The following is an 18,193-nucleotide window of genomic DNA, read 5'->3' as shown; positions in this document are numbered from 1 at the left end:
TCAAAGAGGCTGTTTGTCTTATCCCACAGCAACACCACAACATCTTTGTTGAGGTTATAAACATGTGTAGAGGCGGGAAGTAACTCAAGCAGTGTACTTTGGTACACCTTTTAAGTACTTCCATTTTATGTTACTTTAAACTACTGTCTTCTCCACAACATTACCAGGGAATACTTTTTGTTCCATGTAGAGCTATGCAGGGGTATGTTTTTTTGGCCGATGAAGACTTTAAATGTATTGTAAGATATTGTTCCAAATGGTTTTAATAAGATATTAAAATATGATAAATTATTGTCTATCATAAAATACAGTGATACTACAGGCTGGACATTTTTGGAACCTTGCACACAAAATAGGCAAAAACATGTTCTTTTTGAAAAAAAAACCCTTTTACTTAAAATATCAACATTTTCTCAGAAAGTATAAATAATGATTTATGATTGATTTAAATTTTTATACAAAAATAATACATTAGCAGGAGAAAAAAAGAATCATATCTGTCACACAAGTGTGAGTGCCCTCTGATCAGATGCCAGAAGATGTGAGCCCATAAAAACAGCCACTCACCAACCGACTAACATAATAATAACACATGTAATGACCTAATATTGAACCGGAGACTGGATCTGACACACTTATGATACATATTAATAGGGATTGTTGATGCCAAATGTTGTCCCCATCTCAAGGCTTTTTCATCAGGCGGACCTTCTTGGTGAGCTCCTTTCAGGAAGCGGGTCGGTGACACGCGCATACACGCACCACGCACGCGTTCGATGCCAGCTAGCCGACAGCTAGCCGACAGCTAACGTCGCTACGCTCCGTACGCTCCCTTCGCCGTACGTGGGCGAACAAACACAAACGGCCTGTTGGCGGCGAACTCAAGTTCGTCTCCGTCCAAACGCACTTACGGTCCAGTTAGCGTGGGCGTGCCCCCCCCGCCGCAGCTGCTCCTCTCCCCAACATTTCCCAGTCTCTGGATTCCTGTATGATTGGAGCAGCTGCTGTCACAACACGGCCCACTGTCACGTCTCTTCCACAAAATACCACAACAATTTGACTGTTTTGTTTTCAGAATACTTGTCAATTTTTCCATTCTAACCCTGGGGGGGGGGGGGGGGGGGTCCCTGCTGTGTGATGGGGAGTTATTAACAATATTTGTACAATCTGGTATCTTTTCACATTGAAGCAGGATGTGGTGGGAGGAGGAGGAGAAGAAGGAGGAAGAGGCGGGCAAGTCCCATTCCTGAAATCCACCTGAACCCGTGTGTGCAAACAACACAGAGGGGAAGGGCACTAGAGTGTGTGAGTCAGTCCTCCCTCCGCAGACGTTGCCGGCTGACTCTTTTTCTTTGGTATAGTTGTCACACATTCATCCATCTGCTATTCTGTTATTTTACAGGGAACTTTGTCAATAGCAACTCCAGCATTCGATCTACACAGTATCACAGTATGCCACGGGCAAATTGTTGGTGACTTTACTGACCCTTCAATCGATCGGTCCCAAGTGTGTGGAGTTCTGTGCAGTCTCATGTTTTACAAAGAATTGCATACAACTTTTTGACGTATTGCATAGTCCTTTCAAGATTGTCAAAGTCTCTTCAATCACAGTATACACATTGAACCACTCCTGAAATGGTGATATTAATCCCCTGCACTAGCACAGTAAAGCCGAATGTGAAAGAATATTGTGGAAGACTCTTTTAAGGCCCGCGTAAGAATGTCAATTGCAATACAGGGGTTATTGTGATTGTCAAACCGTTCCGCTCACGTGCAAGACAGTTTGTGGTGATATCCAGGAACTTCGTTAAGTCTTTCGGCCTTCACAGAGGTTAATCACTGTCTCTGTTAGTTTCAGGGCGTCTTCACATTCCCCCCTTAAATCACAGCGTAATAGAAGTTGTCCCGGACGCTGCACCACCAGTTAGTGAGCCATATTTTGTGCTTGTTTTTTGTTCCATTGTGATGTCAGAAAAGATGATGGCAAAAGAAAAATACTGTTATCAAAGATTGTTTTGAAATCATCTTTGTTGATCATATGTGAGCGACAGAGGGGAATCCGGTCTCCTCACTTTCAGGTGCTGCGAGTTTTTTTTTTTTTAATTCCCCTCCGACCCCATTTCTCATTTTCGCCGCTTGGCCCAACGTCGTCGCCACCCCTCTAGTTTTGTTGACTGACTCATCATCCAGCGCGGCGTTGCCAGTTATTAAGAGTCGTCGTGGTTACCACGGCGAGAGGGTGGAAAAATGTGCTCCGGTTGCTGGGCACCGAGGAAGTCAGGTGGACGCTCTCACCAAGCTTGAAGAGGACACTGAAAGGAGAAGGAGAGAAATGTGAGACAAACTTACAGACCTTCGTTACATAAAACAATAAATACAATCTGTCCAGTAACACAGACAGCCTTTGTACAAGAGCGTCAAGGCTTCCTGAATGTGAAAACGTTTTAAATGGGAAGGATTACGCTTTTGAATCCACTGCATTTAGGAAACAACTATTGTTGCTTTTCAGATTTTACAGAACGCATCATCATTTGATAAAATACGATGCTTAAACGAAGCTTAAACTTCTTAAACTTAAACTTTTACTCAAGCAAACAATTTAAATAGGTCGTTCACCACTGGTAAACACATCGCCCCTGCACCTTCATGTGCCACACCTGACCAAATACATTCCTCATCCCTCTTTCTACCGACCTTCGAAAGCCTTGTTTCCATCGAAACGCTCTCTTTTTTTAGATTGTTTGTGGAATTTATTTTTCCACCTGCCTCTCCAGGGGGAGGAGGCATGTGACCCAGGTGTGACCCCGCGGCCAGCAAACAGCCTCACCTGATAAAGGTGACCCGCAGGGTAAGACTTGAGTCATTAGACGCCGGGCTCTGAGCCGAGGTGAGGTTGAAACAGACGCAGGTATAATGGAGGGTTCTCGGTAAACACTGATCGCTATAAAGCCTGAGCGCGCTAGTTGTGTCACGAGAAGAAGGCTGCCCCATCCAAATAAAGTCCTGATAAGAAAATGCCTGGGAGGGCCCACTAGCTAATTGCTCTCTAAATAAATGGGTTTGTGAAATGCACCAGAGTGATGCTGCCAGAGGTGGAAAGTAACCACCAATACACCGACCCAAGTACTGCACTAGAGGTACGAGTTCTAGGTACTTAAGCTTTATGTTTAACACAGGAGAGGTGCTTTTTACATAAAGTGCATCAGAGCTGCAACGGTTACGGATAAATCCATAACTTGATCAGCAGGGAACAAATGAAAGACAATTTATAAATGTGAGGGTTCCAGCATTTTAAATGTAAAGAATTGTGTTTCTTTTCTTTATAGCAACTCAGTTTAGACTGAAAAGTTTGGGGTTTTCTGCTGACTTGATAAATACATTGATTATCAAATATCAAATGCTTTTAACACATTGATGGAAATAATGAAAGGAAAAACAGTTGTTAACTGTTAATAGTTGTTCCCACTTTCTTTTTTTGCCTCCTGACTCATTACATAAAGCAGCCTGTGTCATGCCAATCTTTAATTAACAGATTTTTATTTATTACCGATCCATTAAATATCTGAAACAACTCGTCTATAATATTATATGCTTATCATCAAACTGATTGAGAATACTATTAGTACTAGAAATACCAATACGCGAATATTAGTTCCAGAAAATTAATGCCGAGGTAGTTGTTTGTTTTTTACAGGTGTTGAACACTTCTGCCACCATTGGTTACAGCTTTTGTCACACCGATATTTCAAAGCCAAAGAATTGTATTTTACTTCCTTCCTCTACTGAGGATACACCTCCGCCGCGCTCTGAGCTATCATCCCATCTGCCGGTCAGTAGCGCTGCGGTCCGAGTGCTCGGCCTCAGCGTGGGAAATTGAGCGTGTGAAAGCACCATGGACAACATTTCAGGCTAGAGCGATCACTGAGACCAGGGAGAAGTAGGAAAGAGGAAGAGGTGTAATTACCCCACCACCCCCATCTCATCTCCAGCCTCACTGTAGCATGGAGGAAAGTAGCAGCACGCCAGGCTTGAGAACTTTGATTAACAGCGGGGCTCATTTCCTGATCGCAGAGGTAACTCTCAGCGAGGAGATGAAAGTGAAAGGAGGCTGCATTAATCAAGAGGCGTTCAGGCTGAGGGAGCAGGTGATTGATTAGACCGCTGTTTTAGAGGAAATAGGAATTCTGAGGAGTATTCTTTCTATACGTCCACCTCGTCTATCAGTTTGGCGGCAAATGGAAGCATTGGAACATCAGCAACATCCTCAGCAGTAAAACAAACAGTGGGCAAAGGCTTCTAAAGTTTTCCATCTGCTTGCTAATTTGGTCATTTTACTCATTTGCAATGCTTGACTGAACTGATAAAAGTGTATTTACCCAGGAGAGACCCCCGAGTTGTACCATCTTGTTTACGGGACCGTCCTAATGTGACAGGAATTAAACAGGTCAACAGACAATCATAACACACACACAGAGCTACACTTCTCCCTGTCATGATCTAGTTCCTGCTTCTATGTGTGTGCTTTTCAATCGTGTTGTTTCCCTGAATCGGAACGGCGTAAGGCAGGTTTATTTGTAAATCAATTGGTGGTCCGTGAGCTAATCAAGTGTTACAGTACTTTTTTACAGAAAAAGAGAGATAGTAAACGATAATTCTATGCTGCAAAAAGTAAGAATTACCACAAAAAATGATTGTCATGCAGATACCCAACACTGATTGAAGACATGTTCACTATAAAACCCCCAGTAGCAGGCAGGCAGAGGGGAGAACATGCATTTGACGGTGGCTTCGGGGGTGTGACTGACCGTCTTGCTCGAGGACATGGAGCTGAGGGTGCTGAGGCTGTTGCCGTCTGTGACGACCATGGCAGAGGGGAAACGTGACTGGTGGGAATATTGCGGCGGCTCCTGCTTGTGAGGATACACTGCAAAGCAAGTACAGACACGTGCTAAGATGAACACACTTGTAAACAGAAAAATACCCAGCATTAAGGTTGACACCTGGTCTAAAGCCGCTGCAGATACCAAACCATAATCTAATATAATCTTAAGAGTGGTATGAGTGTACCTGTATTGGTATCTAGTGAGTAGAGCTTTCACTTTCTATTTCTCTTTTTAGTTTGGAAAAACATGGATAATACCAAAATTGAACCTATTATTAACGTATTATTTATTGTTACTCATTGTGAATTGAGTAATAAGTCATATTAGGATAATAGGATGTTTTTTAGGCTATATTTTACACACTCATTCCCCCTTTGGGAATTGTAGCCCAAAGACCAGGATAGGAGAAAATCAAAAAGAAATTTTCTTCCACACATCCACACTTTGCTCTTTTAAGCCTTCATAGTTAATGAAATGAACAAATGAAAAACTATTGCATCCATCAATGATGAGAGTAGAAATGATTGTTACTGACTGTGCGAGTGTGTGACGGTAGCCATGAACGGCTGCTGACTCATGTGGCCGGGGGACTGCTGCATCAGGCTCTGATGGTGGGGGCTGTGGAGCTGCTGGGAAAACTGCACCGGCTGCAGCGCCGCCAAGCTGCCCGCCACACTGTTGATCACTGGCACCGTCTGGGATTGGGACGTGTTTAAACCTAGTGAGACACAGTGAAACTCCGGTTAAATTCGGCCGTGAAAGAATCAATTGAAAGACTTTGGGTTCTTGATGCGGGACTCACTCTGTGCTATGGCCATGACCCCGGAGAGAGGCATGATGAGGTTCTGCTGGTGGCCGTGATGAGAACTGTGGATGTTGGTCAGTGTGCTGACTGGAGGAAGACCTCCACCCGAACCTGAAATCTGGGTAAAGATAAAGTAAATAATGCAATTAGAGTTCTGCTTTATTGCTGTAATGTTTTTGAACAAACCGAAACCACCCCACTTAAAGTTCTGAGTGTCTGCTATGTAAATTCACATAAATGTATTTTCAAAGTGAAACAGATGTTGGCTGCTAAACAAACAACATACATAAATGTTGACTTAGTTGAGATTCTTTTGTATAACCCTGTACTTGTGTAGCTTCACTCACTCACAGCACACAAGCAAACACCGATAAGAAACAAAAGGTCAAGAAGAAAAAGAATCATATTAAAAAACGTCACCAGAAGACTGTGCATGTGTTTTTAGGAGCCCATCGCCAGGGTCTGTTTACCTGCGAGTTGGTTCATGCGAATGATAATGTGAACATGTGCGAAAGACAACATCTATGCATTTAAAAACAATGGATTTCTGGAGGCTCCCACTCTGTGGTGCTGAGACTATATGACCACAGCCAGCTGCCCAAGAACGACAGACCGGCCGGACACAGACCCGCCGATGAGGAACTGTGTGCTCTGACCCGCTGCTACATGCACAGACTGTGGTCATTTCACCCATGTGATGTCGCTCCGAAAGACCAAAGTATTTAGATGACGGAGAAGTTTGAGCGAGATAAGTGGTAAAAACGGTGAAATCTAGCGTCGCGTGGCTTTTCAATTCTGGTCCAGAGAAAACTATTTCATTTTGACGGTGATTCACACCAGCTCTATCAAAAGTATTGTTGCGTCACAACTCAAACGCTATGGGCCATTGCACAGGTTTCCTTGTCACTGAACAAATATTGGACTAGGGCAGAAGGGAGAAACTCTGAAGTAGACACGGACGAAAAGAACACATTGGGTAGAATCAAATGTTGGCGTCATTTCTATAGCAGAACAAGCAGCGCCTGTGGCTCTTCATTGCGAGGCATTTAATCAATAAGAACAGAATGTTCCTTTGTCAGGTCTATTGGCTGATGCCTGTACACTGTGGTCTGGTGAAGGCTGTGCGCTAGTCCAGCCACCTTTCAAACAGAGCGGCACAATGTGCTAATTGTTGCCTCCTGCCCGTTGGTCCATGGGAGAAGAGGCTCAGGAACCTGCTTTGTACGTTCATGCTAAACGAAGCCCGGGCCTTATCTAATCTGAGGCCATGAGGCCCCAGGTGTGTTCACTCACCATCTTGGAGTCAGGTGACAGCAGACTGTGGCTGTGGTCCAGTCCACCCGGAGACACCTGCTGGAGCACCGACTGGCTGGTCGCCATGGCGTTGCCACCGTGGTGGCTGATGGTCGTGGAGGAGGTGACCTCACCGGGGCCTTGGCTGTACCGCACTGGGAGAGAGACGAGAAGGAAGTTAGTTTCACTCGTCCCGTCCTACAGCTATAACAGCTATGTCGGGCAGAGACTCATTCTGCAGGCCTCATTCTGTGCTGTGAAACACCGCTGTCACTCCAATCTACCTGCTCTTTGAGGCGGACGGGGGGGGAGGCCAGAGCAAACAAACACAGTGACCCGTCTGCTGCTATCTGCGTAGCTCAGCCAAGGCCATTCCCCACGTTCACTCGCTCACAGCAGAACTCCCACCTCTGATCAGCACACAAATTCTACTAATGGTTTTCTTAATTGCATCAAGGTCACATTTCACCAGTAGTAGTCAGATTATTTAATGAAGCAAAAAGTACCAATATAAGTCCTGCAAACTATTAAATTAAGAAGGTATTTTAAATGTTAAATGCCTGTTTAAGCGCATTCTGCAGAAAATATGACCTCTGCGTGTGTAATAGCATATATATATATATTACATTGTGAGATTGGTATTACTAATGCCTCGATGTGGAAACAACATTGTACTCGTGTAGCTGCTCAAGGTGAAGCTTGTTTATAACTACTTAATATGAAGTTTGTTACTATAGTTCAGTGAGTTCCAACCCAAAGGTCGTAGCCCCTCCAAAATGGAACAAGGGGGAGGAATGTTTTCTGGGAAATAAATTTCTCTAATTGCCTAGTTTAAATAAAGTGAATTAAATTATCTTAGATTGTGTATTTTATAAGCTTATCCTATATTGATTAGAATTTCAATTGTTTAAAATCGTAAGAAAAAAAATACTGCGGTAGATACAGCTGCGTATAAAAAAAAGAACCTAAACACATACAGTACTCAAGTAAATTAATTCTGCATATGCACAGCGAGGTTTCATTGAAAATGAAATTCTTCTTTCCCTGCCATCACTTAATCCCGTGTCTAGACTTCTTGTTGTCTCGCTCCGGAGGCCAAAAGGAATGCCTCACCCCACCACAACTGACAATCCAATGCCTGTTTGCCGATGCAGGCCCCCTCTGATACCAACAGAGTAAACATTACACAATTACAAGCAATGTCAAACACATTCTTATCCTGTGGTCTCAGCCTCACACAGACACAGAGCGTCCCTCCCTCAGTGACAGCGTAGAGACAGACTGTGTTTGCCCTCAGATCTCCCTTCTTCCCCGAGCCCTTCGTCCCTGACCCAGGTGTGGCGGCCTGAACACCCTGTCGAAGTCGCTCGCAGGCGGGGCGCATTACAGCCATTTTGAGATAAAGGGGAGGGAGAGTCACTGACACTAAATGTAACCAATGAAGGGGGCATTGTTTTCTTTTTGCTGCAGATCTGACAGTTTGCTTCTGCGAAAATCATCTTTCTTTGAGTTATTGGATGCGTACAGATTCATGCATATTAAGGATTTAAATATCTCTGCAGGTATTATCTTAATTTTGCAAAAGCTTTTGCATATTTAAGCAATATTTTTAAATAATTTTTGCAAACATATGCTCTTGCAAAACGACTATACAAAATGGCAAACAAGAATATTTCCCTCACTGTTGAACTATTCCTTCGACTACAGACACTTATTATACAGACACTGCAGTCTTTCCAGCCACAGCGCTATATTTCATCCTCTAGTACCTGTCCTCCATTTTGTTCAGACCACAGACTTCATATTGTCTTCTGCAAGCCCACAACACTCCACCGTGCCTTGTAAACACTGGTGCCGAACAATAAAGCACTCCATTGGACTCATGACCCCCATTGCAACACAATGGAGGAGGACTCATAAAAAGGCAGTTATCTCTGAGCTGGACGACCTCTTGCAGTGTCAGACACAGAAAAGGATGCTATTCAGGCCAGTTTAGTTTCTTTGGGTTCGGCAGTAATCCAGCTGCACGGAACCTTGAAGTAAGTAAGGACGACTTCTGCAATCTCGACTAAGAAAATCTGCCTTAGAATGCAAGTTCTTTGGACATTTGCACTTAGTGGATTCTTTAAAACTAAAGATTTGCTCTGGCAAGATGGGATCATCCGTGAAAAAACGGGGCACCTCTTTCAAGAGCAGGGGGGAGGGCGAGAACTCTAGAGGGGGAGTGGTAGCAAGGATCTTCAGCAGGTTTTAAAGGCTCTAGCTCCCTGTGTGACCCATGTTATATCAAAGCCTGCAACCCAACCTCAGGCAGTGCTCATTGTAGTGCCGCTGCATATGACAGACCTCCTGGGTCTCTGCAGGACGTATCCAGTCCCTTCTTTGTCGCTCTGGGACTCACAGAGCAGTGGAAAGTGCAGAGCTAGGCCATTATTTTCTATGTGTGTGTGTGTGTGTGTGTGCATGTCCGTCTTGTTTCAAGCTTGCCTGAGGTGCCGGAAAGCAATACAACCCACGGATAATCCCCCCCGCTACTGTGTCTGATCAGGAACTTCTTAGTCTGCTAGTTTTTCTGAAAGATTCAGGTCAGCAATCATTCGATTTAATGGTGACTTCAGCTAAATAATCAGTGCTGTAAAAAGTGCTAACCTGAAAAAAACTCCATTCGAAGTGTGCAAGGAAGTTAATCCATTTTTTTAAAAAAAAGGTGCTTAAAGTATCAAAAGTAAAAGTGTCTGTAAATACAATAATCGGTATTTTGTACAATTATTCTGTGTGTTTTATTTTATTAGGTAAATAATTATCTGTTAAATAATGTTTAATGGACAATATTTATCTTTGAGGTAAATATGTAGAGGCTTAACCTTAAAAGTAAACTTACAATGGATATAGTCAAATAAGTACAAGCATAAATGTACTTAGTGACTTTCCACTACTGCAAACAATAATTTTCTTTTTATTATTTTATGATGGTAAATTAATAATTACTGTTCTTAATAAAATTCCTGAGAAGATCTCAAATTAGATAATATATTGTCTGCATATTTACAACCTTAACTAACTAGCGGGGGGGGGGGGGGGGTCAATGCTCCAAAGTAAAATGATGTAAATAAGATTAGCTACTCATTAAATGTTATTAGAGGATGAGCAGTGAAAACAGGAAAACACAGGTGCATGCAGGCATACGGCTTCTGACAAGCGATGTAACATGCCTGAGATCATTTCCATTCCCGACAGTAAAAAAGGTCCCAACCAAAACTGCACGTCACACTGTTTGACTCTCTATCCAGTTGTGACTGACTGATCAACGAACTGAAACAGAATCAATAAAAACTCCCAAAGTAAGAGGAGTTTCTTTGATCCGACCCAGCGGTGACCTCTCTTGTATGACTGAAGGTGTGGCGACAGTTTAGAGGGGGGGGGGGGGGGGTGAGGGGGAAGGGGGGGGCTAGGTTTCTCTGTAGGCGAAGGGGGGGTCATCAGTCCTGTCTGGCCAGAAAAGGACCTATACCCGAGTGGACAGCTCCTGCTGCTCCAAGTCTGCACCCAGCCTCAGCAACTATGCCAATGCCCATAAAGATGAGGGGGGGGAGGCCTTAGAATCAGTCCTCCTCAAGCCCCAGCAGAGATAAATGAACCTAGGTTACAGTCACTGCAGTCTTCTAATACACCACAGACAATGGGGCCCCCTGCCGAGGCAGAGTATAGAGCGTAGAAGTCAGAGGAGCCCCTTATCAAAGGCCCAGGAGATGTAGTAGCAAAGGATTTTAATTGTCCATTAAGCATGCATAATACAGGCCGTGCCCTGGCAACGCGATGAGATGCCCTGCTGGGATATTATTGTCAGGCCAGGAGCTGACACTGAAAAACAGCTGATGCTGTCGGCAGGATGCCAGCAGGACACCTTGTAAGCGGCCAGCTGAGGGTAGTTTTTTTTGTGGAGAGAGCCAACTGTTTTCCACCATGCACCCTTCTGCAACCTTATCACTGATCCTCCGCCTTGGCAACCTGGGGTCAATGCCTGGTCAGGTGTTCTGAGCATCAACAAAACAAAACAAAAAAAGCTCAAGCAAACAGACTATCACCAAAGGTTAAAAAAAAAAAAAAAAAAGAGCGAGCCAAGGCCAAGCTTTCCCTTCAAAGCTCGCTCGTGTTCGAACACGAGACGACAACAATGCGCTCTGAGTGAGACTCTCAAATCACAGTTTTATGGAGGGTGAGTGATGGCATGGAGGATAATGCTCCGCCGGGCCTATCGGCTTTGTTTTTATGTCGTATACGGCAGGTAGACTCAGTCAATACTAATTACTGCAAACGCAAACATCGGGTCAGGGCGGAATGGTCACAGCAATAACGCGCGGCATTTCCTTGTTTTTGGAGACTCTCGGCGGAGTCATTAGCAACCTGCAAGGGGGGGTGGGGTGGGGGGGGGGAGGAAACGTGGAAATGACGGCGTTATGCAGAGGTAACCTGGATATGTCTGTCCCCCTCCCCTGACCGGGGCCTGACCCTGGCCTGTCACAGGATCGCTGCCCTTTGTGTCATGCTTCTCCATGCTGACTTTGGAGTGGAGATTGCAGGTACAATGTGGATTGTTCTCAGTGTGTTTTCAAAGATCAGAATAACAATGGCATTTGCTCAGCTCACTCACTCACACTCATTGATCAGTTGTCCCTTCTTTCTCTGCCTCTCTGATCACATCAACAGCGCTTTGTATTTTCACACCGGAGGGGACTAAGTCATGGGCTTCTTTGCACTGTTGCCTGAAACGCAGGCGTCAAACGCGTGTGTGTGGTCACGCGAAATTTGTCGACATCAATGATAAGTGTACACGTAACGTTTTAAAGCTTGACACTACATGTCTGATGACAGAGACAAAGGTAATATCTCGCGCTGCCGTTTTAACATTGAGATTTTCCGCTCTGACACTTTTCTAGGAGCCTGACCTTAAATGGGTTGAGTGCTCTTTTAAATGAAAATCCGTCACCGTGACATATCCTGTCTGTATTGCCTGCACTACTGCATGCAAAGCAAGGCTGCTTGTCATCTTACTGGGAGGTGAAAGGCTGGTCTGGGGATGATGCGGCGAGTTGTGGGACAGCAGGGGGTTCATGCCGTGGGGCGGCACGGTGATGGCGTCCATGGCCAACTTCTGCCTGAAGGCTTCCTCCTTACGCCTGTTGGCGAACCAGTTATAGACTCGCACTTCAGTGACCAGATTGGAGCCGAGGCCCTGAGCTTTGGAGGGGGAGACGCCTCTCTGAAGACATTCGGCTCTGCGGCAAAACAAGTGAACGGAGGGAAAAGTTGGGGTTGGTTGCGTTTGGGGGGACATTTTTCAAAGAAGGCGGTGGAAGGTGTTGTGTTTATCTACCTGTTGCACTCTTCTACCAAAGCTTCCCTCTCCTCCTTGCTGGGGTTCTTCTGGCGTTCGTAGGCCTGGTACAGGATTTGCTGGGAGGCCGGCCCCCATTTGAAGCGGTTACGTCTCATTTTCTTGCAGGACGGTTCACTGCCTACCTCTTCGCCTGGCTGACCCATGCCCTGACCAGACGGGTTGAACTCAGGGAAAAAAAACACCGGATCCTGATTGCCTTTGTCTGTCATGTTGCCCATAGAACCTTGCACGGCCTGGTTGAACTCTGCAAAACGAGAAGAGGTGCATTCCATAAAAAATCTTTTCAAAAATACTCTTTTATACCTCAAAAGAAAAATACAAGAATGCAAGAATATTGGTGTTTAACCAATCATATTCATTTTCTTTGAATGAATTATGACAAACGCATGAAGGATCTAGCACCTGATGTTGGATGTACCGTACATGTCACAGAGCATTTATAAGGAAATATGCAACCCAAAATTGACATTTCTACAGAAATTTAAGTGTGAAGAGCTATTGCCAAGTTCACACAATCAAGCCGGGCCCAAGCGGTGAGAAACTCAGATATGAACTTACGTCGGAGAATTTCCCGCTGTTTCCGGACATACCAGGTGTAGAGGGCCGCTCGCTTCTGTGTTTTCATGGGCGTGCCTTTGTTGAGGTGCTGGGAGAGGTGAGACTGGTTCAGCCCTGTGACGTCCACCACCTCCCTTTGGGGGATGTTGTGCTGCTGCATGTAACCTTTGATCATGCGGGCAGCACGCCATGGATCCTCTCTGGGTTCAGATAAAACACAGAAGCAGAGAAAACGCTCATTTCACCACTGAACTAACTGCAGATTTTTAGAGGGAAGTCGTAAAGATCAAAAACACCTTTACTCACAGCTGAAACAAAGTGGGTCAACTTCATGCTATTAAATTAATGCAATCTCCAAATAAAAATATTCATGCGAGTGGGAAGATTCGGTTACATTGGTTGATAGTAAAATGTGTTTATTTATAAGTATAGAAAATAAAAGAAATATAGAAATACTTTAATGAAACACACATGAACTTGTTCACTGTTTTCTTAGGGCCTCAAGTTAAAAGGGGAAGTCCCTTCAAAGACAGCCCGTTAATTGTTCCAACCTTTTCAATAGGTTGTAAATATAAGGCCAGAAGTCCCCAAACTGTGAAAAAAATCCACAGACAGCTTGGCAAAAAAACTTGAAAAAGATACAGATATTTTAAAAGTATTTAAAAGTATATAGATAAATCAGTCTACAAAATATATATATGGTTGAATGCATATTTGAATATAAAATAAATTAATTGGTTGGATCAGATATTTCGTAAATGAAAATCATAGGAACTTAAAGGTCAGGATTGTTTTCTGCTTTTTTAAATCTCAAAGGAAGGTGAAGTTCAAAATATAGAATTTTCCTTTCAAAGTAACTATATTTTCTAGCGTCCACACGAAGAACGCATACATCCATCCATCAATAGAACGCGCCCTTACCATCATTAGCCCTGGAAATGACCAATTAATAAGTGAAACGCAGCAGCGGGACAGTGTATAGCACACACATGCTCCGATGTAAAAACGGGTCGAGATTAGCAGGCCGGACACACTGACGTCGCTAATTATAGCAAATCTACACACATCTGTTTGTTTTGGAGAATGTGGAGGCCGACATCTAAGTCTGCGGGTTAAGTGGGAGATGTTAGTTTATAACTTTTGACAATGAATAACCAGATCTCCATTCACTCTAATCACACGCCACTGTGTATCTTTCAGTTGATGATTTATAGAATAAAATTAATAATAACTTAACTACACGTGGGTTAGTTTTGATATTCTTCCGGTGCGTGTTAGGACCTCAAATATTAGTTTTACAGTAAAATTAAGTGGTCTGAGTGAATTCAAGGGAATATACGCGTGAGGTCGAATTAGCGCGACGTGTTTACACATGAACAAATGTAATATAATCATTATCAAGAAGATCGTGTGTCATATTGAATCCTATTATCTGTCCAAATGATTTTTTCGATTCACTTTCTCTTCGTGTCTCCGATGTGTTGTGTGTGAAGTAGATTGTAGGCCTATATTTAATAATAAATATTGATACATATAATATATATAGGTACATTTATTTAACCGCATGCATAATTTACATTTAAAACTCTAAGAAATATAGAATTCCATGTGCGTTACTGTAAACTGAGTGATACTTTATCATTCACCCTCGCATGCTGCAATTCAAATAGATTTAAAGATATATTTTTTTCAGAATTAAAAAAAAAAAGTCAGACGACTTGCAATAAACTCACGCCAACATGCGATCCACCTCCGCGCGCTGCTCGGCGGCCTCCTCCGTGTTCAGCGACTGGAGCTCCTTCAGTATCGGCGGGGTGTCGTAGTCGTCCCCGTCCTCGGAGCCCTCGTCCCCGGACATCTTGCCCTTGCTGTGGCCGTTGGTGAGCGTGTGGAAGACGGGTTTGGAATCGACGTCCACTCCGTTCATCTTGCCGCTCTGAGGACGCGCGGGGGACATGGGCAGGCTCTCCAGTTTTACTCCAAAGCCAGGCGGACTGGGGTCCATATCGTCCAGGGCCTGGATCAGAACATCCTTGGTAACTCCTGAGTCCAGCAGGGCGCTGAGGAGCTCCTGCTGCAGAGATGTCAGCTTGGATACCATTTTTAAAAACATTAAAAGCTCAACATAGGCCTGCTGTTTGCGCGCTGCAGCAGAGGAGGGGGAGAAAGGAGGAAACAGAGGGATACAATAAAAAAAAAACGTTTAAAAAAGTTCCTTTCTTCCTCTCTGGTCCAGTTTAGTGGCTACTGACACCTGCTCCGAGAAGCTGCTTCACTTCCTTGTTGAAGGAGAGGATGGAGCTACTTTGTCATGATGCTTTCTGAGCGCAGGGGGATATAAAACGTGGTAATGAGTGGGCCGGCTGATGGGAGCCATATGTAAATCCACTGAATAAGGCCCTCTCTGGGCCGAGGTAGACATGTGTTTACACTGCTGCACTGCTGCTTTTATTGGCTCCCCTTATCAGCAAAACTTTGGTAGACTTTGGACCCTGTTGAATATGCCATAAAGACTTTTTTAAGGAAGGCAGGCTGCACACATTCACACTGCTGGATCTTTTATTCCCGTTTTGAAGTAGTTCGGGGAGTAAAAGCAACAGGTTTCTCTGGTGTATTTATTTGACTAATTATTCAAGTGCTGTCATTATTACTTAATGGGATAATCGCATAGGTGTCAATAGGTGTTCTTATTAATTCAGTTTGTTTCCTTTGATGAAGCCCATTGAACGCTGTACTTTAAGGCAAATATGCTCGCATCACAGAAATTCTTACCTTTTAATAACTTGACTTTTTCCACTTTCTCTGAAGAAGGAGGCAACAAATATCAATAATAATAATATCTACAAAGATCACTCGTACTCCAACTTCAAAATGGGTGTCATAAGAAAATACTTTATTCGTTTTTTTTTTACTTTAAACATGTGACTTTATTTTTCTTTTAATGGTTCTTAAAAAAATAGAAACCGTGGGACAGAAATCCGTTTTAGGAGTTGTAAATCTTCCCGATTGTCTTTTATCTGCACACGATGTCCCGACACGATATAAAACTACTTGTGATCCACACATAGTAAATGAAAGCATCCGATTTTTTTTTTTTTTATCTCACTTCGCAAATTTAGAAAAAAACAAAATTCTCCGATTCACTCAGGGGATAAACTAACTTTTAACTGAACAGAGTGACGTCATCAAGGACCCTTTTCACCTTTGTTTGCGTGTAGAACTGTTCTGTAAATAAAACTATTATAAAGCCTTTGAGTTTATCCTACCTTAGTTAAAGTCTATAACAAAGACCGCGAGGTCAACAAACAAGTGCAGCTCGATGTTGAAGGTGTCCAATCTGGCTTTATTTTTATTAAACAGCTTTTATCAATTTAAATGTATCCGGTCAAATTGCCTTCACATTTACATCTGCAAAACATACTGCATCTTTTATGGAGATGTTTTAATAGTGTACCCATTGGCTGAGCACAATGTTATATTAACAGTTTTGTTCAAAAGTTTAAAATGAAAAACAGGATTGCATGCTCAAAGTTGGACTCGAATTAAAGCAAAAGAAGGGTCCAACATGGCACAATTAATACTAATCTGCCACTTTCACAGAATAAACAATTAACAACACTACGAACAAGAATCAGCCTGACCTGAGGTGATGCAGATTACATAAAGCGTCATATTGTTTCCATGGACCCTCTGCACTCATAACAACTTTATAGACATGAGGAACATGAATCTCCCTGACACGAGTATTTAAGAGGGTGTAATTCTTTAAATAAATTGATTCATATTGAAAATCCTAAGTATGAACAGTATTTTCCTCATTTGAGTTGACTTGACATGCTGAGATTTTATTAATGCTGTTATGCCAGATTATTTGAAATTTATCGAAGACCAAAATGTTTAAAACATTTATATTTTTTGATTATATATCCAAAATTTAATTGTTAATGAGCCCAGTGTTTCCGTCGGGTAAATGGTGGATTGGTTGAAAAGAAGTTTGAAAGACTGACAAGGGTCAGAGAGTTAAGTGAAGGTAAGTTATCAACTTTCTGTGCAGCAGGTCCGTTTTTGGGCCATAGTTGTCATAGACACATGCAGGTATATGCAATCGGCAAACAACAAACGGGTGGTTTTGACTCAGAAAATACAATTTCAGAATTCCGAGTGAAATACTTCTTGTGATTATAGAACATTGTGTTCTCAAATTGTGGAGTTTCTCACAAAACTGAACTGAACCAAGTTAAAAAAAACGTTGCTGTAAATAAAAAGAACAGAAATACAGAAGCTACCGACCTCCTGTTTAAACAGGCATGATGTTTTACAAGATTATTGTTTGATGTGTAATCTTTCAGTGTAGTATCAATAGGGTTGATCATTACTAATACAGGATTTCCCTCAACATATTAGCACCAGCGCCAATATAATGCAGCAACTCGTCCTCAAACACAACATGTGCTGTTTGAGGCAATTGAGCCTTGCAGGGAGTCTGTATGGTGATCAAAATGTATCTTGTATCATGTGAATCATTACAGTTACAATGCAGGAAGAGATACAAACATAAAGTCCAATAGAGACAAATCTCTGTAGGAATGTTATTGGTTTTATAGTGCAGTATAGTAAGTACTCAAGAAACCTTTCATTTACTTCTACTGCAGCTTTGTTTTTCACTACAAGGATTACAATCTTTTCTCCAGATTTACAATTTTGGAATAAGGTTTCCCTGTGTTGTGCACCTCAGCTGCCCCTTGCTAAAGTGTGTTAAGTGCCACAGGCGCTCGTGGGTAAAGTAAATAACCAAGTGGAAGCACATAAATGACAGTGTGTCTGCTGCCCTGTCATCTCCGGGTGACAAGTTACTGACTTTTCAAGGCCCAAACAAACTGACTGATATTATTAAAAACAGAATAAATTGGGCTGTTTGCTGTCTGACAATAAACGTTTTAAAGTAACATTTTAGAAATGGGATATTTAAAGATGATCTGAAAAATGATCCCATTAAATGAGATTAAAGAACATCTTGCATCTCAAATGCACTCCAACCCACAGAAAAAAACATCTTGTCACCTCTGGGTGAAGACACCTTGGCGTACATTTTTTCTGGCACATTCGCAGTTCTTCATTTAAAATCTGTCAACCATTAACGACAAATAATAACAAGCGGCTGAAAACAGTTTATCCATCACCACTGTTGAGAAATCGTACTGAGCGCTGGAGCGTGATGTGGAACATGCGCTGCCCATTAACACTTGCACACAGATC

The 18,193-nt window shown here is 42.9% G+C and overlaps 1 protein-coding gene across 1 annotated transcript; it reads right to left on the bottom strand.

The window, feature by feature from the left end:
- Window positions 1-245: 245 nt before the first annotated feature.
- Window positions 246-15,338, bottom strand: hnf1ba (HNF1 homeobox Ba). Its single transcript, XM_037468778.2, has 10 exons — window positions 14,671-15,338; window positions 12,938-13,137; window positions 12,356-12,623; window positions 12,034-12,257; window positions 6,982-7,136; window positions 5,686-5,806; window positions 5,419-5,601; window positions 4,806-4,924; window positions 4,377-4,421; window positions 246-2,312 (listed from the first exon to the last, which is right to left on the bottom strand). Exons 1-10 carry the CDS (start codon window positions 15,048-15,050, stop codon window positions 2,292-2,294), a joined length of 1,716 nt encoding a protein of 571 aa, XP_037324675.1. The 5' UTR covers window positions 15,051-15,338; the 3' UTR covers window positions 246-2,291.
- Window positions 15,339-18,193: the final 2,855 nt, after the last annotated feature.

This window comes from Pungitius pungitius, chromosome 3, assembly GCF_949316345.1.
Source record: "Pungitius pungitius chromosome 3, fPunPun2.1, whole genome shotgun sequence".
NCBI lineage: Eukaryota > Metazoa > Chordata > Actinopteri > Perciformes > Gasterosteidae > Pungitius > Pungitius pungitius.
This window is presented reverse-complemented; position numbering and strand designations above follow the sequence as displayed.

Excerpts from the sequence above, each read along its gene's own strand:
- hnf1ba (XM_037468778.2), bottom strand. The coding sequence starts at position 15,050 with ATGTTTTTAAAAATGGTATCCAAGCTGACATCTCTGCAGCAGGAGCTC. Across the intron at positions 7,137-12,033 it reads GACCAGCCTTTCACCTCCCA|TGCGGTACAGCCAAGGCCCC; the intron begins GTAAGATGACAA and ends TCTCTCTCCCAG. Across the intron at positions 2,313-4,376 it reads AACTCGGGGGTCTCTCCTGG|TGTCCTCTTCAAGCTTGGTG; the intron begins GTAAATACACTT and ends TTCTCCTTTCAG.